The 20,432-nt window shown below is 39.9% G+C and overlaps 1 protein-coding gene across 2 annotated transcripts in view; it reads left to right on the forward strand.

Moving 5' to 3' along the window:
- Positions 1–20,432, forward strand: part of LRP5 (LDL receptor related protein 5) — a 118,939-nt gene that overhangs the window by 82,940 nt on the left and 15,567 nt on the right. For both annotated transcript variants that reach the window (XM_015863806.3, XM_015863807.3), the window contains exons 8-15: positions 8,341–8,557; positions 9,751–10,040; positions 11,959–12,185; positions 12,345–12,529; positions 14,616–14,939; positions 16,545–16,747; positions 19,065–19,276; positions 20,135–20,325. In XM_015863806.3, coding sequence (XP_015719292.1) covers positions 8,341–8,557; positions 9,751–10,040; positions 11,959–12,185; positions 12,345–12,529; positions 14,616–14,939; positions 16,545–16,747; positions 19,065–19,276; positions 20,135–20,325 — 1,849 coding nt within the window. The remainder of the gene's footprint in view (positions 1–8,340; positions 8,558–9,750; positions 10,041–11,958; positions 12,186–12,344; positions 12,530–14,615; positions 14,940–16,544; positions 16,748–19,064; positions 19,277–20,134; positions 20,326–20,432) is intronic.

Raw genomic sequence — 20,432 nt, forward strand, 5'->3', positions numbered from 1 at the left:
CAATTCCTCAGGTTTTTTTCTGATTCAATATAGAATAAGCTTTTGAATTGAATGCAATCATATAGATCTGACAAAATGGAAGCCTGAAGAAGTACTCAATAATACCGTACAGGTGGTGGTACTACTACCAAAAGGCTCGTCAAGTAGGACAAGCTGCAGTGCTATTGAAGGAAATATTTCAAGAGCAAGTCTGTCACCTATTACAAATTTATTACTTTAAAATATGCTTACAAGCCTTGTCTTTCTAGAGTAAATCTAGAGTAAAAGAAAATTCTGAGTCCTTTTTTTTTCCTGCTCTGGTTATGTTTGTGGCTTATTAACATAATTGCACCAAAACTGGGGTTGAAGTTTCTCGTTTTATAGCAGTGGTGTGGTTCAGTCACCGCCACTGCTGGCACATGGTTGGTTCACTATCCTTTCCATATGTGCTGGGGACCACAGAATAGAAGAACCTTGCAGAGTATAAGGTGGAGTGCAAATAGTGGAGGTGAGTAATGCTTATCTCTATGTCTTTTCTGAAGAAACAGTTAATAAAATAGCTTCACGGGGCACTGATTTTTGTTGTTGTGCAAATGCACGGTAAATTTCCAGATGACTTACTTTCAGCTGAGGGGATCACAATGTTGGCAGGAGGGGTTCACCAAACTGCAGATGAACGTTGTACATGAAACACATTACCCTTGTATTAATGTAACATGGAATTGACTGTGTCATTGATGTTACTACAGAAAAAGCCTCAAAAATTGAAAGTATTGTGTCTGCTTCAATTTCTGTATGATTGTTCTGTGTAAGAAACAAAAAAATGTGAACATAGAATCATTGGAGTTGGAAGGGATCTTTAAAGGCCATCTGGTCCAACTCCCCTGCAATGAACAGGAATACCTACAAGTAGGTAGGAGATCAGAGTCCTGTCCAGCCTGACCATGGATGTCTCTAGGACTGGGGCACCCACAGCCTCCCCAGGCAACCTGTGCCAGTGCCTCACAGCCCTTTTGGTAAAAGTCTTTTTCCTTATACCCAACCTAAATCTACCATCTCCCTCAAAAAGAAACTGGTGATCATTATGTATTGTTCTTTACTATAATTGTATCATTTAGACAGTTGAGAATATCCAGTAATTTTGCAGGGCTGGAACTGGAAAGTGGGAGAAAAAGTTTCCATGCTTGTTTCACCTTTCTACCTACAGCTTTATGGTGTTTCTTCAGCTGGGTTCTATTCACACAGGCCACATGATAGCATACGTCCCAGGTTGGGCTGGAGTTTCTGTTGTGTTACCTGCAGTCTAGGCCTTCAGTGCTCTCTGAGAAAGATTGGTGGAAAAAAAAATAAGAGCATTTTGCTTCAGGTCACAATTGAGTCATGAACCTTCCAATGAGGTTTACAGCAAAATATTGAGATTTGTTTAAGTCAGCACTGTAACTGAGAAAGAACAGGAAAATAAAATAGTTTTTCTGTGTATTAAATCCTTGATCTGGTTGACGGATCAGCCACAGAAATGTGTATACTGGCACAAAATGAAATGAGAAGGAGCTGCAAAGGCTGGTGTGTAGGAGTGAGTTTTGGACCATCGTTTCTAATGGCTGTGTCAGTTTAAGTTGATCATGAAGCTGCAGTGCCATTGTGTGGTTAAAGTTCTAGCCTCAGCTTACGTGTGTCTGTTGAGGAAGGTAAACAAGCATCCTGAAGCTTTACTTTGCCTTAAATATTCTGAAGTTTGTGGAGACAAGTGTTCTCTTGGGAGAAGACTTAGGCCTTCTTATGGGTGCCTGTCAAACTACTGGCTTTCATAGCTGAAAATGAACTGCTTTTTTTCTGAAATCTTAGTTTGGGCAAGGCTGATGTCTCTAGATTAGACTAAAATAAAGGAGAAGTGAATAATTTTTGTTTTCCTATAGAAAGACCAGGAGTAATCCAGCCTTCCTCACAGAATAATTGAAATTATGGCATCCATCTCACCAGAGCAGTGGGAACTAGCCTTGCAGTTAAATTAGCTCGTGATCTCTATGAAATATTATCTAAATCCCTAATAGCATTTGTTTTAACAGATTAGGCTGGCGAAGGAGACCAAGTTGAAAATGGCCTTACAGCTTGTTGCTATTATGGTTTATAGTTTTGAGTATGTGAACTCTGAATACACTAACAAGGCTAAAAGAACAGTCTGTAATGTTGTATAAATCAGCTTTAGAATTAAATTTATTGAGCACGTTTTGTTTGCAAATCTAAGTATTCATAGCTCAAGTATTTGTTCAGAAGTAATCATTTTTAGATGATTTCTTGCTGTTCTTCTGTTGGACAATGAAATGGTTATTACAGGTGTTTCACATATATATATATATGTGAAGCATATATATATATATATTCACATATATATATATATATAAAAATTTTTTGTATGCAACTTACCACTGGTTTCTTAAAGCTGCTGTTTCTTCTTGTTAGAAATTCCAGCAGGTTTAAATAAAGCTTGAACATACGTTTCTGATTAATTTGTAAGCTTTCTGCAGGGAAATTTGCAAGTAGACCCATAATATGACTGCAAATATTTTTTTTTTAATTTAGAATGCGTGCCTTATTGCTGTGTTAAAAAATAAAAGGCAAACAAAACCCTACAGTGTTATGCCATGCATAAACAAGTGCTCAGATGGGGTAATGCCTTTGTGTTATGTTGGTAGATAAAAGTGACATCCAGGTTGAACATTGTTTTGCTTGCTGCTGCACGTGCATTTAATTTTTTAGATGAGTTCTTTTTAAATTCTGGTTTGCGTAAATTAGTTCTAGTCTTTGATATTAAACAGTAATCACATTTTTCTGCAATTCTCCCTTTTCCAAGGGGAAATGGTTTTATACCGAGACAGGGGAGGTTTAGGTTAGATATTAGGAGGAAGTTTTTCACACAGAGGGTGGTGACGCACTGGAACAGGTTGCCCAAGGAAGTTGTTGATGCCCCATCCCTGGAGGCGTTCAAGGCCAGGCTGGATGTGGCTCCGGGCAGCCTGGTCTGGTGGTTGGCAACCCTGCACATAGCAGGGGGTTGAAACGCTGTGGTCCTTTTCAGTGCAGGCCATTCTAGGATTCATTCTATGATTCTTTTTTTCTTCATTTATCTGTGTTACAAGTATCATGAACCAGAAGTGCCCCATGCAGTCTAGTGCTGAGCAATGCCTGCTACTGCTAATAGAAACAACTTTGGGTTTATGTTCATTGGGTACAACCCCGTGTCCTGTTGCTGGTCACCAGCCTGCCCCTCTGCTGCTCTTGGGGGTAGAGGTTGACTTTTGAAGGGAAGAGCTCAAGAGGGCATTTTGACTAGGCTAGTATTTCTCAACCAATTGTTCATGGATCTCTCATTGTCTGTAAATAGATAATTTAATAGAGAGAAATAGGAGTAGTAAATACTATGTTTAACTTAATCCTAACTTGAAATGAAATAGAAATTGCCATGGTAACACTGAAAAAGGAGACAAGTCTTTTCTTTAGAATGGTTGACCTGAACTGATGCCACCATCAACTTCAGTGCAAGGTAATGTCCAGCTGTTATTCTTGACATCCCTTTGACTTCCTCAAGAATAATGTTTGGATGCTTCAGTTGCTCAATGATGATCTCAAAGGTCTTTTCCAACCTTGGAGATTCTATGATTCTGTGCTAAATATTTATTGATGTGTTATTTTCATGGACTTCTGAGTATGAAGTTGAGAAAGTGGTTGGTTTTACTGAGGGGGGAGAGATGGGGGAGTAAAAATACTACAGAACTATTCAGATCACTTTGGAGGAAAGGGAGATGAGGAGAAAAGCAAATAAAGAGCAAGATGTGTATTTCTTACTTTAAAACCTATATATTCTTCCCCTTTCCCAGACTAGTGAACTATAGTTGGTGAAGAATATTGTTTTCATAACAGAAGTTAGCTACAGATTTGCTGGAGGCCCCTTTAAACAACTACAGCAGTGTTCAATGTTTCAAAATTAAAAAGTTTGTTTACAGAAGGTAAGATTTCCCTGAAGTGTATTAAATAAGCAACTTCCACCTAAAAATCAAATTGAAATACCGATTTAGTGAAACATCTGTGCTTTAGGTTCTAGCCACCAGTTGCCATAAATTAGTTTTGAGTATGTTTGCATTTAACTTTTTCCCCTTTTAAGGAGCCAGGCATGCCATATAATGTTCCTGCTTAGCACAGAACAGTTGCAGAATTTACCAGCTGCACCTTTAACTGTTTGATATCCTGTGAGCACAACTAAGTCCTGGAAATGTCAGGCTGATGTAACAGTGCTTCATATGGAGAACATTAGTTGTTTCTAGATTAGATTCATAAAATGTAAACAGGTTCAAGATTACAATCACGCTAACACCACCTTCCCAGCAAGAAGAAATTTATCTATTCATCAGTGTCTGTAGGAGCTTATTACGTGTGCTTGTGTTTTGTAAAGTCTGTCTGAAAATGCAGTACTCTCTGTGGAAATAAAAATGTATTGTCCTAGGAGACGAGTCATTGAAGGTCATCAGGTATGGTGGTAATTTAATGTGAAAAGTATGAACAGATCTGTGCTGCAAATAAACAGCCACTTTACATGCTGATGCTTTCAGCACAGGCATGGGAATATATTTTGTGCATGTAATTCCCAGTGAAAATGAGGGATCACTAAAGATTACTTAAGACTGTATTTTTTGTAATGTGAAGTTATACTGTGTTGTATTTGGCTTTTTGATAGGAAGTTTCTGGGACTTTTTGTTTTGTTTTGTTTCTAAACAGGTAGCTAATTAACATTTTATATTCATTTGGCAATGTAGATTTTATTTTCATGAGACAGAACAGACTGATATGGTGAAACCATTCCATATGAGATGACATTGCGTAGTGAGAATGAAATGAACTTTGTTGATATCTTTGTATGATATCATCAATATGGTCTTTGCCTTATAGTTTTAAATCATTACTAATGGATGGATCTCAGGATTGGAGGCACTTTTGAGAGATGTCCTGAGACAGGTTGTTGTTGTTGTTGTTATTATTATTATCATTATTATTATTATTATTGTGCACCAACTACTTTTTGTTCTGTGTGCCACTGCAGTTCTTTGAAGACAGTTGGTCATTACTGCTGTGCTTTAGCTTTGTAAAGGTGCTTGTGAGGGAAGGCTGTCAAAAAGAGTCATGAGATTTGATAATCCTACTTGTTATCCTCTTTTTTTGAACATCTCAATGTGGCTTTTGTGTTATGAGTGAAAATCTGACCCATGTGTAGCCACAGAGAAGTATCTTCTCCTGCTGCTTCCTCAGCAAGCTAAACTGTGACCTGTAGTGAAAAACGATGGAAGTCTCTGAGTGGAAAGAATCTGTACGTGAAGGATGATGCTGTGTCACTACCTGCATCTGCAAATTGTGGAGTCTGCAAATCTGTAATCCGTCTGTGTGTAAATTCCCAGATAGGTCTGCTGTCCAACTGTCCTCCAACCATTTTTGATATGTAGGTTCTGGGACCATCTGCTTTACTTCCATTCTCTTTTCAGCTTGCCATCGTCTGCCAACACATGCCTGGCATTAAACCTCATTAGAATGAGAGGGGAGGAGCCCACTTTTATCCTGAAGCATTGATGAAAGGTGGTGGTTCTTCAGCTGTTGGAAATGTTAACGAACGGCTTAAACCCAGCTGAATATAGACTGTGGTACAGACTGCTCACAGCTGCTTTACTCTTCTCTTTTGGAGGCAGCTTTTTGACCCTCTGGAGTTCTCCATTTCTCTCCCTTTTTCTTTGTCTTTTTCTCTCATGTTGGCTGCCACCCACATGGTTTTTCCTGCAGGTTCTTTCTCTAGCCAGAAAGACTGGGCATAATTCCCTTGAGATGCCTTCTTAGGATCTTCTGGAGAGAATTATCGGAAGCCATTCAAGGAACTTTCCTTTCCCACAGACTAAAATCACACACTGAGAAATGAGCCGTAGACCTGTACCAACCTAGTAATATGGCAGTCATGATGTTCTATCATTGCCAACCTCTTGTGTCCGCTTACTGCTCACACAGATTTAGCTCAACCTGATAACTGGTTTCCATTTGTTTAAGCTTTGTAGCAATTGAATGAATTTTGTCTTTTCTTAATGAATTAAATATAGGAGCAAGGTGTCTGAGTTCCCTTTGTTGTTCTGTCAAAAGACGTTCTGTATATAAGCTGAATGGTTGTTGTTTTTCACAGATGCGCCTGAAATATAACTTGACTACACGAATCACACTGATGTGTAGAATTTAATTGCGTTGTTTACTTTAATCTTCTTCAAAGAGCCAGGAGCCTTGGAGTGTTATATTTGGAAATGCTAAGTTGCTTTGCATACACTGCAGCAGCAGCAAAAAAAAAAAAGAAAAAGAAAAAAATCAAGGCACACTTTATCCCCTCACCGTGCTTTTGTGTGTAATTCAGTTCATTAAGGCGTTTGATGTTGATTTTGTTTTGCCCACCACAGGTTTTGGCTGAGCTTTGTGATACCTCGTTAAGAGATTTATTGAAGTCTGAGAACTAATCAGGAGCTTCTAGAGTGTGTCTGTTCAAGGGGACCGTTCAGTGTTCCGTGTGGAATATATAGCAGATTTCAGCCTTGCATTTGTCCTTTGACCTAAGTCAAAAATCCATTGATCAGTTATTGAAAGAGGATGAAAACTCTAAATAGGGAAAAAAAAAATACCCACTTTCCTCTGCCTTTAAGGTGTGTTGAAGAAAAGTTCTGAATAATAATGGCAAAAATGCTCCATGACAGCTTCCCTTTGGCTGTAGTTGGCAGGCTGCAAGCAATAAATGATGAGATAATAGGATATTTTATGAGCTGTGCAGTTTTAGCGGAATGAGTCGTGCTTCTGGCATTACTGTGAGGACTGTTTATAGGGTTTTTCTCCTGTGTCCTCGTGGTTTAAGTTAATGCTCTGGAATGGAGATGATCTCTGGAAAGATGGATGACAGCAAACTCCGAATGGCAGCGTGCCTGTACCTTCAGTGAACTGTCTGACCTGTCTTGCTGCCAGACAGCCCAGTTAGTTCTCAGTTAGTTAATGCTTCATGCCCATTGCCGTGGATTGGCTACCACCAGGAAGGGTCTGCAACCCATCACACCACCCCTCCAGGTCAGAGCTGCACTTTGCATCCAAGGGAAGCCTGCTGGGATCCACAGGCTGACACGATGTGGCGCAGGAGTGTTCAGATGGAGAGGAAAAGCTTATTCCATCTCCTTCTTAGCCAAAGTGTGAGCCATTAAACATTTGTTTGCTGTCTGATTGCACCTTTTTCTTCTGTGCTTGATCAGGAGGACTGGATTGCCTAACAGGCTTTCATTTGGTACTTTCAGTAGCAAGTGTGGTTGTTGACAACATGTGCAGGTGTGCACAGATATAGATTAATAGGAAAAAAAGTATGTTTCTGTGTCCTCAGATCCAATCAGTGCCTGGCGTTTTTGGTCAACAGCTCTGGTGCTTGAACTATACTCGTACTGCCCGTATCTGTAAAAGTAGTCAGAAATGCACTGGTTTGAGTGTTGTCCTGCTGATGCACTGTTGCGTTTGTAAGGGAAATGTCTTATTTACAGGACGATGCACCAGTTTGGCTCTGGCACCTGAGTATGTGTGATGAACTTTTGAACCTGCAGTACAGCCTGTGGGATTGATACTGTTCTAAATAAGTGAGCATTTGGGGTTTGCCTGGACATGATGTAATGAGATAATTGCAGAACCATTTGGCTTTTAACCGCAGACATAACCTTTTTTTTTTTTTCCCAATGTACTTTATTTAGCTTCACAAAACAAAAAGGCATTAATCTTAAGTCTCGGCTGCTTCATCACAGAATGGATTGGATGACACGAAACTCCTCCGAAACTTAAGTTTTAAAGAATGTCAGTGTTATTTTTAAGTGTCTCCAGCAGGAGGCTTTCTGTCTGGAAGGAGCCCTGAAGACGACCTCTGTGCTGTAGCAATGCAACATGAACTGTTAACGGCAGTGATTTCTTTTGTGCGCAGTGTGATTAAATACAGGGTGCAGCAGCTGACTGCTTACCTCTGCTGTTGCGCTGGTGGTGTATGGGAGACCTATTTTGTAAAGTATTGCAAGGGTGACTGTAATAGGAGCAGCAAGCTTTCAATCTGAAGGTTTCTGTTGCTGTTATTTGGATACCTACCACAGGTGTGAATGTATGTTAAAAGTCAAATAAAGTCAAATAGTAATTTAATAAGATGTGATCATCACTAATCACATACAAAAAATAAATTATTGTCTTTTGAATTAAGCATGGTACAGAACTTGATGCTGTCTGCACTGAAAATTTTCAACTAGGACTTACTTTTTCCTATTTTTTTCATGTGTCTCACAGGTCATAAATGTTGATGGAACAATGAGGAAAACCCTCTTAGAAGATAAACTTCCGCATATATTTGGGTTCACACTGCTGGGTGATTACATCTATTGGACTGACTGGCAGAGGCGAAGCATTGAAAGAGTTCACAAGATAAGGGCTAGCAGAGACATTATTATTGATCAGCTGCCAGACTTGATGGGCCTTAAAGCAACAAGTGTTACCAAAGTTTTTGGTAAGTCTGGTCAATTATGGAGTGTGTCTAAAGTAGTTTCTAGAAGCTCTTGCTTTCACTAAGCAGCTGTTCATCACTTGTAATGAGGATGACTATGGTCTTTAGTGTTTGAAGCCTTTTAAAGGAAAGCTGCACTTGTTTTTGTAAAGCTGGGGAAATAGAGTGTTGCAAAAGAAATTTGGGCTTCCAATTTTATAATGATATTATAGTGATTTTATAATGATACCTAAGTCCTCTGCAGCTTCTGCCGTACTCTGAATTTTTGTGAGAAGAATTTTATTGCTGGCTCTGATCTCTAGAAGTTCCAGTGCTCACAGTATTGCACCATTTTCTGTTGCCCTTTTCCAGTACCAAGTCCCAGTGTTCTTCTGTTGGCAGAATATGTTTTGCTACATGGAATGATACAGGCAGAGTTAGTGGCTATCACATAGATACCTGAATGCAAAAGGCACTCTGATTTTTAACATCTCAGCAATTAAATCTTGCCCTGACGACTGAAGTATAGAAAACTCTCACAATCACGTGGAACTCTTTGTTTTGCTTGAAGGACTGTAGAGTCTTCAGATTGTAACTTGGTATAAGTTGACATTGATCTGTATGTCTTAAAAAGGGAGAGCTAAAAGCTGGATGAAACTGATCTTGGAGTTTTTTTGTGATAACTTGTGAATCCCTGGTTCCAACTGATGGAGAAAGACAAGCAAGTGTCTTTTGATCCTTACTTTTCCCTCCTTATTCCTACACTGCCTGGTCATGGTTGTTGACTTGAACAAAATAAATGAGAGATTCTAGTGACTGAACAGCTGGGAAAGAACTGCAGTTACCCAGTTATTTTCTCGTTATTTTGTGTCGTTGGACTCAGACATGTTTTTAAAACTGATGATTTCAAAGAGATATAAAGATGGAGCACTGGATCGAAAAGAATGAGGATAATTGCTTGCTTTCTGTAAAGGAACTAGTCTTTGGGGAAGTTGTAAAATATGTTTGTGGTAGTTCTTCATATATAGGAAGGGGGTGGGACCAGCCTCCTAATGCCTGGCTAGAGGAAAAGAACCGGTTTTGAATGGCTTTGTTAGCAATCCATAAGGTTAACTTATGTTGAAAATGTATAGTCACACTACATTTTCACTCAACTTTACCCTCCTCTTCCCCCCATCTCCATAACACACCAATATCTGTTTTGTTTTGTTTTTCAGGAACTAATCCATGTGCAGAGAACAACGGAGGCTGCAGCCATCTCTGTTTCTTTACACCCCAGGAGACCAGGTGTGCCTGTCCCATTGGCCTTGAGCTCTTGAGTGACATGAAGACTTGCATCATTCCTGAAGCCTTCTTAGTTTTCACAAGCAGAGCAGCAATTCACAGGATTTCCCTTGAAACCAATAATAATGATGTTGCTATTCCTCTTACTGGAGTCAAGGAAGCATCTGCTCTGGATTTTGATGTTTCTGATAACAGAATCTATTGGACTGATGTTAGTTTGAAGGTATTACTGACATGTGAATTCCCTGAATATAAAGCCACAGAGCAGTTTCTTTGATCTAACAAAGGTCTCTGTTACATGATCTATCCTGCAGTTGCTAATGTTGTCATTGAATTGCATCCAAGGAGACTCTTGGAGATGAAGACAGTTGCATTGTTGTATGCACAGTTGGGTGACAGGCATGTTCCCATTTCAGATAAAAGTCCGAAGTGTTGTCTGCTCATACTGAATGCTGAAGTCTCTGATGCTGCATATGCTGCATCCATATATGCTTTTATTGTAGAAATGCTGTTTTCATGTCACATAGTAAGCTGGCATCCCCCCCAAGCTTTTTACCACCTTCCAATTTTGATTTGGAGGACAACCCTACTTAATATTCGCTTCTGGCAAGCGAACTTTGTAGTGGTTGCTGTTAGCCCAAGGCTTCAGCTTGGCACAAAGTAGGCCAGGGAACTTGTCTGGTTTTCTCCATGTCATGTTAACTGCACCCTGCTCACCCCCCATCTTAAGTCAGTGTGTTCTCTAGCAGTTTGAAATTCCATTCTCATGTGTTTGGTTCATATCCAGGTGAATGCTGAAGTGAACATTGTGTTCTTTGTCAGTGTTACTTTTTGAAGTGAATTAAGTAATTGTAGAAACCAGTACATTCGCTTCACTGGAACTGAATTTCGCTGTTTAACCTCTTAATAAGTTTTCCAAGAACAGTTGTACTTGTCTTGCCAAGGTACCTAAACCATAATAGGAAAAACTTCACTTGTAGGGATAGTTTACATAGCTCTCTAAGACTAACGAGGGTTGTGCTTCAGCACTAAAAGTACTGATGTGGGTACCTTTACTCTAGGAACAGTGCCAATATAACAAATTAGGGTGCTGCAGACATGATTACTAAATAAATATCAGGCAAGCATGTGGAAAGCTGGGGCTGTGGTTGTCTTAACCATTGGTAGTGGAAAATGCTTTACTTCAGCTGTATCATTCAGATCCTAGTCTGATTCCGTGTAGAACTGGGTACTGTTTCACTTGTATACGGCCCCTTAAGTTATCCATCTCACTGTACTTTACATATGTATCGCATACATTTCAGCGTATCTGAGTTTTCATTCCCCTGTCCCTCCACATTCTGCATCTTGGCAGCAAGTAGTGTAACTTAAGAGCCCTCCTCCTGTTTCCATACCGTTCTCCTTGATGGTTGCTACATCCCTAATCTCCTATAGCCTCTGGTTATGTGAGGACTCATGTTCAAAAGAGTATTATACACATTAAAATACTAATTTTGTGATTTGCCTTTAAAAATGTAAAACATCTCTTAGAGCTAAGATGCTACCAAAAGTAGATAACTGTGCACTGATCTTGGTGTTCCCAGTGGTGAATTTGGAAGTTGTTTTGTTGTTTGTTTTTGGGAATGGCTTATTTATTCATATACAGTCCTTGCATTATGGCTTATTTTGCTGACTGTATAGAACTAAAATATCGATAGGATCAGCAAATTTGCTAAAGATGACCGATCATGAGAAAAAAGAATAATTCTGATTTTGTTGAATCTGTGACTTGTTCCTTCAACTTAAAACACTATGGAGAATTAAATACTTCAGTATATATATATTTTTATGTACTATCAGGGGAGAGGAAGAAGGGTCAAGGAAGAATCTGCAGGTACATTGTGCTTTCTGGAAGTCATGTCCTTTTAAGGCACTTTGGATCGGTCATAAGAAACTGTTAACCTTTCTGAAAATTCAGGTCTTTTTGTTCTGTAAATGGCTGTATGCTTTTTTGACAACAGACATTTATTTTCAAGAAGTAACACCAGTAGATAGTTGTTGTTTTACTAAACACTCTGTAAGCTAAATTTGATAATAATTACTTTTTACCTTGGTTGCAGTGTCTGTAAATGCTTAAATATTTTTACACAATTGTTTTTCAGACCATAAGTCGAGCATTCATGAATGGGAGCTCTGTTGAACATGTGATTGAATTTGGGCTAGATTACCCCGAGGGAATGGCTGTAGACTGGATGGGAAAGAACCTCTACTGGGCAGATACTGGAACTAATCGAATTGAGGTAGCCCGTCTGGATGGACAGTATAGGCAGGTCCTTGTGTGGAAGGACTTGGACAACCCAAGGTCTTTGGCTCTTGACCCTACCAAAGGGTAAGGGACAGTGTTGTTCTTCTATGTTTTGTTTCTTTCTGCTTGTATGTGACAGTGCATTTGGCAGACCATTTATTTTAAGCAAATTTAGAAAACAAAGCTGAACAGCTTAACTCAGTCTCATGAAGTTGTATCATTTTGTTCCACTTCTCGTTGCAGGTACATGTACTGGACAGAATGGGGAGGTAAACCTAGGATCGTTCGAGCATATATGGATGGAACAAACAGCATCACTTTGGTGGATAAAGTGGGTCGTGCCAATGACCTCACCATTGATTATGCAGACCAACGACTGTATTGGACTGACTTAGACACCAGCATGATCGAATCATCAAATATGCTAGGTAATCTATTAGATTGCATCACAGAATTACTCCATCAAGTGTAGAGATTTGCAGTGGCCACAGTAAAGCAACTGAATGGAGTTATAGAGTGTTCTAATTAAATCCTTTGAATTACTGTCTCCATAATGAGCTCTTAAATCACTTATCTTTTTCCCTAAGATGCTGAGTTTATTACATTCATTAGACTTAGAACCTGCATGTGACTAATTGGTGGTAAGTAGGAATTGGAAAAAGTTGAAATAACGTTATTAATACTAAATGTGCATGTATATCTTGTGTATTTTCATATTTTCCATTAGGATTCCATTTATTTGCTTGCAGGTGGTTTAGTAAACTCCGATGGTTGAAACCAACTTAATTATTAATTGAATGAAAGGAGATAATTTTGGGGTTTTTTTTTGCAGCTGACGTAGAGCTTTTGTATCCTTTAACAGTTCTGTAATTATAAAATAGTCTTTAAGCTGTTAGGTGAGGCAGATGTAAGTTCATGTGTGGGAAAACAGAGGTTATGTAAGTTTCCAAATACCACTCAGTGAATCCGTGGTAGGATCAGAGGTGGAATCCAGAAGCTTGTGACTTGACATCATGCATTCCATTTCCAAGGAGAGGCCTTTGGTAGATGGGAATCAGCACCTCTGTGGTATCCCAAAATAAAGAACAAGGCTGATGAGTCCAACATACTTAAACCAATATTTAAGGAAACTCATACAGGTTTGTTGTAGCAGTGATCTGGTTGATGACACACACCATTTCCCTGCATCCCGTTTATTTTTACTTTTATATCTTCAATGAAAAGCTACCGGTAAAATGAGGTGTTGTTTTTTTTAAGGTGTTATTATGAGCCTGTATCTTCTGAGTTAGGGGTACCTATTTCCAAGGGTTGATGTGCTTTTATCTGGAGATCTTATGCTTTGGTTGTGTGAGAGAGGGGAGAAACCTGGTTAAAAAAACAAACTGCTAATGGAAAAAAGACTTTCTCACACATTTTGAGTGAGCTTAACTAGAGATTAGTATTGAACTGAATTAACTTACTAGAAACTAGATACAATTAGAGCTAAACAACAGTTTTACTTACCCTTTGCAATGCCTTAAGGTTCTGTACACACATACTGAGCTGCAGGTCTTCAATTTTAGCTGATGACCTAAATACGTTTGAATAATTGCTTTGATAGTTTCTCAGGATACCACTGTGTGTGTCCCAGAAAAGGAAGTATTAGAAGGAAACACATGGTGATGACTGTATATCAGCTTTTACTTAGGTATGCATTGTCTTGATCTCCAGCTACAGTAAAATGTTGATGTTAATTCACAAGATGATGCTAGAGGTGGATGTTTAGAGAAAGGACTTTCTAAAAAGCCATAACAAAAAGAAAACAACAATTGAAGCTCAGGAGAACAGAGCCATGCAGTTCTGGATTCCAAGGCTAATGGTGGCTTTGCATTGCTTGTATATATGGCTTTGGGATAAGTTCTGCTGAATGAATGCTGCTACTTAGAAATTGCATTGCTGCTTTTTCTAGAGTTTTGGTGGGGCTTTTTTTTTTTTTTTTTTTTTTTTTCCCCCATCCAGTGTATGATCTTTCAGAGCTCTTGCTAAAATTCTGTGTTTACTTGGAGAAACAAAGTAGCCAGAGGCAAATTTGGACTAGAAGCTGATTGTGGTACTGGGAAGAAACATAATACTTAAATAATCTGTGGTAAATTAAACTAGTTTTTAAGCAGAACCTATGGTTAACGTTACTTTGCAGTAAGGAGGGGTGCTGAAGCTTACAAAGCTGTGTGCTTGTATTTTTAGTTAGCAGGTTCTAAAGTCTCGGGTGGGCTCTTCATATAAAGTGGCAGATTCATAGAAGTTTGTGTTTGAAAATGTTTAGGGGAACTGATTCATGTTAAGACTTTGGTAGTGGATCTCTGGCAGAGGCCACCTGATGCTCTAGAGGTGTTAAATCTGTTTTGAATGTTGCTAAATGAGCCACCAAGTGTGACAGTGTTGGGAATTCTGCCCAACTTTAGGTTTCTGTGGGTTGAATTGGTCTGCAAATGATTTGTTTCTTGACTAAAATGCTATAATTTGTTATTTTTGCAGGACAAGAACGAGAAATCATAGCAGATGATCTACCTCATCCATTTGGATTGACCCAGTATAGTGACTACATCTACTGGACAGACTGGAATCTTCATAGTATAGAAAGGGCAGACAAGACCAGTGGGAAGAACAGGACACTTATTCAGGGTCATCTGGATTTTGTGATGGATATACTGGTCTTCCATTCTTCACGTCAGGATGGCTTGAATGATTGTGTGCAAAATAATGGTCATTGTGGTCACTTGTGCCTTGCTATACCAAATGGATTTAGATGTGGCTGTGCTGCTCACTACACCTTGGACCCCAACAGCAGGAACTGCAGTTGTAAGTGTTCTTTGTTTGCTACAGTGATCTTCATTGCTTCTGGCCACCAGGTGCTTGTGATCACTTTCAGTACAGAACCCAGCAGGCAGCTCAGCAGCACCCAGATACTTGCTCACTAACCCACTGGACAGGGGAATTGGATCAATCACAAGGGTGTGTTTGAGAAAATTCTAGTTAAATGGGAAGGCAGACTCTGTAACTTCAGATGCTCCTCATTTCCTCCTCTTTTCCTCCAGTTTTATTGCTGAGAATGATATGAAATGGTGGGGTGGAGCATCCTTTTGGTCTGTTTGGGTCAGCTGTCCATGCAGTGCCCCTGCCCAGCGTCTTGTGCAGTCCTGCTTGATGGGCTGGTGTGGCAACGTGAGCAGCAGAAAAGGCCCTGAGGCTGTGTAAGCACTGCTCACCAGTGACTAAATTGTAGGTGTGTTATCAACACTGTTCTGATCAAAAATCCAAAACACAGGACTACACCAGCTCCTATGAAGAAATCTGTCTCAACCGAAACCAGTACAATCCCCACCCCTTATTCCATACACTGTCATTCTCAGGTCCTGTGCTGTCCAATATGTTCTCTTTAACCACAACCTCCATTCTCATCCTTTGATTCTCATGAACAGGTATTATTCCTGTAGTCTATTACTCCCTTAACCTGTTCTGCACAGCCTTACTCATGGGCCACAGTTCCTTCAGGGGTATATTTGCTACATCATGACCTTATCTGTGGTTACAGATGCTGTGGGGTATACCTGCTTCAGTGTGGACTTATTCACGTCCAGAAATGCTTTGGGTGCAAGATTCTGTGATTCTCATGTGAGCTTATCCCCGGGTCACAGTCCCTCTGACTTGAATTCATGCTGTAATTCCAGTCTGCCCAGTTCAGCAGCAGTGCAACATCAGTAGTTCCCTGGCCATCTGCCAGCCCAGGCTCATGTCCATAGCTATTATCAAACTGTTTCCAGGCACAGTAGAGTAAGATGATAAGGGGTGCAGCAAACAACATACATGCAAGCAGCAGCCACTAACAAGTGCTCCCATTACTAAGCCAGCAAGTTCTGGAGTATGAACAGGGCCTGCCAGTTAGTAGCTAAACAATAATAAATATAGTCTAATACTCTAGTAAAATCTGCTGTTATCTCAAACTCTTCATGCTCCTTTTTGGGTGCCAGGAAGGACAGTTGTGGGTTAAATCTGGTAGGCAGCTGAGCACCATGCAGCTGCTCACTCACTCCCTGCAGTTGGGGTGTCAACAAGATTTGTACTTCAGCACCAAAGCAGCTCAAAATCCTTTATACACTGCCAATATCTCTTATTTGGAGTACAACAGGCCTCGCATCCTCTGTCCCAATTCCAAAAGCCTAGGGGTCGACCTGAAGTCTCTCCTGCTACTTTCTGCCGGGAGCTCCAAGTGGGGCCATCCTCGCCGCCTGCAGTGTAGAGCACATTCTTTTCTATATCTTATGCTGCTTGGCTGGCCAAAGGGACGTTGTATGAACTATCTTCCTTTTAATTTATTCAGAGGCTTGTTGTTGCTCGGTTGGTTTTGAGCAGTACGTTTGACCACGAGTCACATTTTCTTATGCATTCTGTTTTCTTTTGTTTCAGCTCCTACCAGTTTCCTGTTGTTTAGCCAGAAATCTGCCATCAGCCGAATGATACCTGATGATCAGCAGAGTCCAGATATCATCCTGCCTATGCACGGCCTAAGGAATGTGAAGGCTATTGATTATGATCCCTTAGACAAATTGATTTACTGGGTAGATGGGCGTCAGAATATTATAAAAAGAGCCAAAGATGATGGCACTCAGGCAAGTTTACATGGTTTATATAATTTCGTGTGGGTTGTTTTCTGTACTTTATAATGTTCCCTCCTGTCATTGCACCAAAGAATCATCAGTCTAAACTTTTTTTCTTCCCAATGCTTATTCACATATATTCTGTTTATGTGTGAAAATTATAGAGGGCTTTCAAGATGGTGTTTTTAATGTGTACACCAAAGAGTATAATAGAATATAGTACATCATATTTTCATATGATATATGAGTATTGTATACCAAAATCATATGTATTGTACACAATACATATATTCATAGTAGTATCATATGTACATGAAACTACAAGCCTTGAACTGTGATGCTTAGCTAAGTGTGGGCAATGAAGTAAGGGAGATTCATCGTCTGAATTATATTAGTGAACAAAACAGTACTTTAAAATCAATATTGTTCATGCCAGTTGTGTGATTATGTTGTCATCATTGTAAAGCTCTCACAAAATGAAGACTCTGTCTATCCAAGCTGTAGTTAAATCCTAATTGAATGTACAACTGACTGTTGTGTCAGATGGGGATAGGCTTATTCACATGCTTCATTGTTCTGTTGGGTTGGGTGCACAATTGTTTTGGGCTGGCTATTCACACAACAGTAGAAAGAAGTGTGCTGTTCTTCTGGGCAGTGTTCTGTGTATGTTAGCATAGCTTAACTCCCAGGACAGCATAACAGATCATTTAAAAGCTACAGTTTGAATAAGAACACAAAAGGAAATGTAGAATGGGCAATATATATTTTCATTGTTCTGAGCAGTTATCTAAACAGTTTAATATGATTTCAGTGGAACTGGGCTGGCCTCTTTGTATGTGTGGGGAATCAGTGGTTTTATAGTACCTTTAAAGAAATAGATTGTGATTTTGATTTTGGCCATCTCTTTTTAGACTGGGAGGAGGTCTCTTAGTATAAGCGGCTCGCTGAGTTGTGGATGAATTTAGAAGTGTTTATTTTGCTTTTTTGGATTAGCTAGGTGCTAATTGTTGCAGTCTGTCTTCTCTTTGGTACTTGCCAGGTGCAAATTGCAATGGAGAGTCATCTGCTCTGCTTTCCACTAAGCTGGTCAGACAGCTTTGAAGGCACAGATCCCCTGCAAATTTTGACTCTCCAATTTTCACTATTTTTACCGAATTTTGCTAATTTGTGCTTTTTGCAGATGATGTATGTTGCATTCATACCTGGTAATGTTACCCTTAATTTCAATAAAAGGATTATTTCTTAGTATTTCTAAGCATGCTGACAAGCAAAAGCAGGGATAAAGATTAAAACAGGAAAAGAAAGCATTATATTGCTATGTGGAATTTGGTGGATTAGAACAGAATTATTGAAATATAACTTTAAGTAGAGCTGTTTTGAGTGACTCGTTTGGATTAAGCTGAATATGGAATAGCATGTTTCTAGACTCATATCATCTGACTAGTAGCATTCGTCTTTGGAAAGTACATAGATGTTGTGAGCCCTGCCAGTACTATTAGTATCCCAGTGGCAGTGGGATTGGCAGTACACTACTGAAGTGTCTGTAATGTTAAAGAAGCAGCAGAAGCATGGTTTTAGGGACTCTTGGTATGCTCCAGTGTTCTTCATAGAGGTAAAGCATTGAAGTGCATGTTGGATTTATGGTATATAGAGAGTAGCTACTAGGTTACTTAGGTTTTGAGGCAGGTTGTGAGGGGAGTTGAGGGTAACGATTCCTGGAACTTGACAATAATGTCAGATTTTGTAAGGAACATCTTAACGACACAAGGGTTAAGGCAAAGTAATTTTTTTAGTGCAAGAGTGAGGCAAACCTATGGCCATCTGGTGTGTGAGCAAACTGAACTAGGTTTCACTGGAAGATCTGAGTTCATAAGAAAAGGCAGGTCTTAAATTATCTGCTATGCTATAAGTAATGTGGGAAGGAGCCTGTAGGAGGAGATTCAGATATATTCAGCTGACTGGGTAGCAGTACACATCTTGCCAGAAGACTGCCCTGTTTGTTCTACTGTTTTGTTCAAGATTGTTCTTTGTGCAAATACGCACTATTGTTTTTTTCCATCTCCTACTAATTAATTCTACTTATAGGAGGCCCCACAACTGCTTTCTGGAGAGCATTGCATAGTCTTACGGATTTTGTTCAGATGTTTTTCCTTGCATCCACAATTTGAATCACATAATTTTTTTATTGTGCTTTGTCACAGTTATTTTATTTGGTGTTTCCTTGTGGTTTTAGGCTTTTCTGGATGCCCACGTAGGTAAAAAAATGCTTTTTGTACAGAGTTCTTATGGAGCAGTTACTGGAAATCATTCTCTGAATGCTGTTTTGCAGCCTTTTACTGTCATGAGCTCTCCAAACCAAAGCCAGAACCCAGAGAAGCAGCCACATGACCTCAGCATTGATATATACAGCCATACCTTGTATTGGACCTGTGAAGCCACAAATTCTGTCAACGTTCACAGGCTGAACGGCGAGTCAATTGGGATGGTGCTGCGAGGCGACCACGACAAACCCAGAGCCATTGTAGTGAATGCAGAGCGGGGGTGAGATTCCTTTCTTGTACCTCACACAGAACACATATGGGATGTGTGTCAGCTGAGTGTGCTGATCCTTAAATGCCACTTTACTGGGAGGTGGCTTACCATGTGTTTGACAGATGTTGAATGACAATATGACATAACCATGTGGATGCAATTGTACCCAGAGATTCTGTCTGGAACATCTGTGGGACTGTTTTTCTGTACAGCGCTGAGCATATTCTTCACAGTTCAAAAGCTTCTGTGGGCAGAGGGGGATTAGAGGAAAGATGCTAATCTCATTGGGACTAACTCACTTGGACATGGTTTGTTTTTATAAAAGCTTTTCTGCTTTCTCTGTTAAAATGGGAGTTTAGCTTTGTTGGTCTCTTGAACACTCAACATTTCAATTCTGAGTTTTTAAATAACTTAAAGATAAACTTGCTTTAAATTACAAGAGGTAAAAATGGCAGAGTCTGTGTTGAATGCATTGGCTACCTGGGAGGGCTGGATTAGTGGTCTGAGTCCTGAATTTGTCCTGCCTTTGTTCCATAAATCCTTCCCTCCAGCTCTTCATTGCCTCTATGTTCTGACTGCTGCCATTCTTCACTGATGCCATCGCAAATAATTGTGTATTAGTGTAACCTGTGGTATTGGGGAATCTGCCCTGAAGAAATAGTGGAAATGTCTCAATATGCCAGTTAGCAAATGTCTGGGGTTCTGCAGCTGGTTAGATCTGGGTCTTTGCTGTGGAGAGCAACAGAGACCACAGTCATCCCTGCGTAAGCAGATCACGCTTACTGTTTCAGAAGCCCTGTGCAAATGTGAGCTGCTTCCCCTGAGTTCTGAAGCCGTCACCTTAGCAGCTCCTGCCTTTGTTCTCAGGTACATGTATTTCACCAACATGCAAGAGCGAGCTCCCAAGATTGAGCGTGCAGCCCTTGATGGCACAGAGAGGGAAGTGCTTTTCACAACTGGGTTGATCCGACCAGTAGCGCTGGTGATTGACAACAAACTCGGAAAGCTTTTCTGGGTGGACGCAGATCTGAAGCGCATCGAAAGCTGTGACTTGTCAGGTATGTGGTATGCAATTAAATATTTGGAGCAGCATATGCATGTGTACAGGACATTATTCCCCCTTTGATGCTGACCCCCATAGCTTCTACAGTTGCCATTTCTGCGC

This window comes from Coturnix japonica, chromosome 5 (assembly GCF_054131305.1).
Source record: "Coturnix japonica strain WE chromosome 5, WE-NBRP24, whole genome shotgun sequence".
Classification (NCBI taxonomy): Eukaryota; Metazoa; Chordata; class Aves; order Galliformes; family Phasianidae; genus Coturnix; species Coturnix japonica.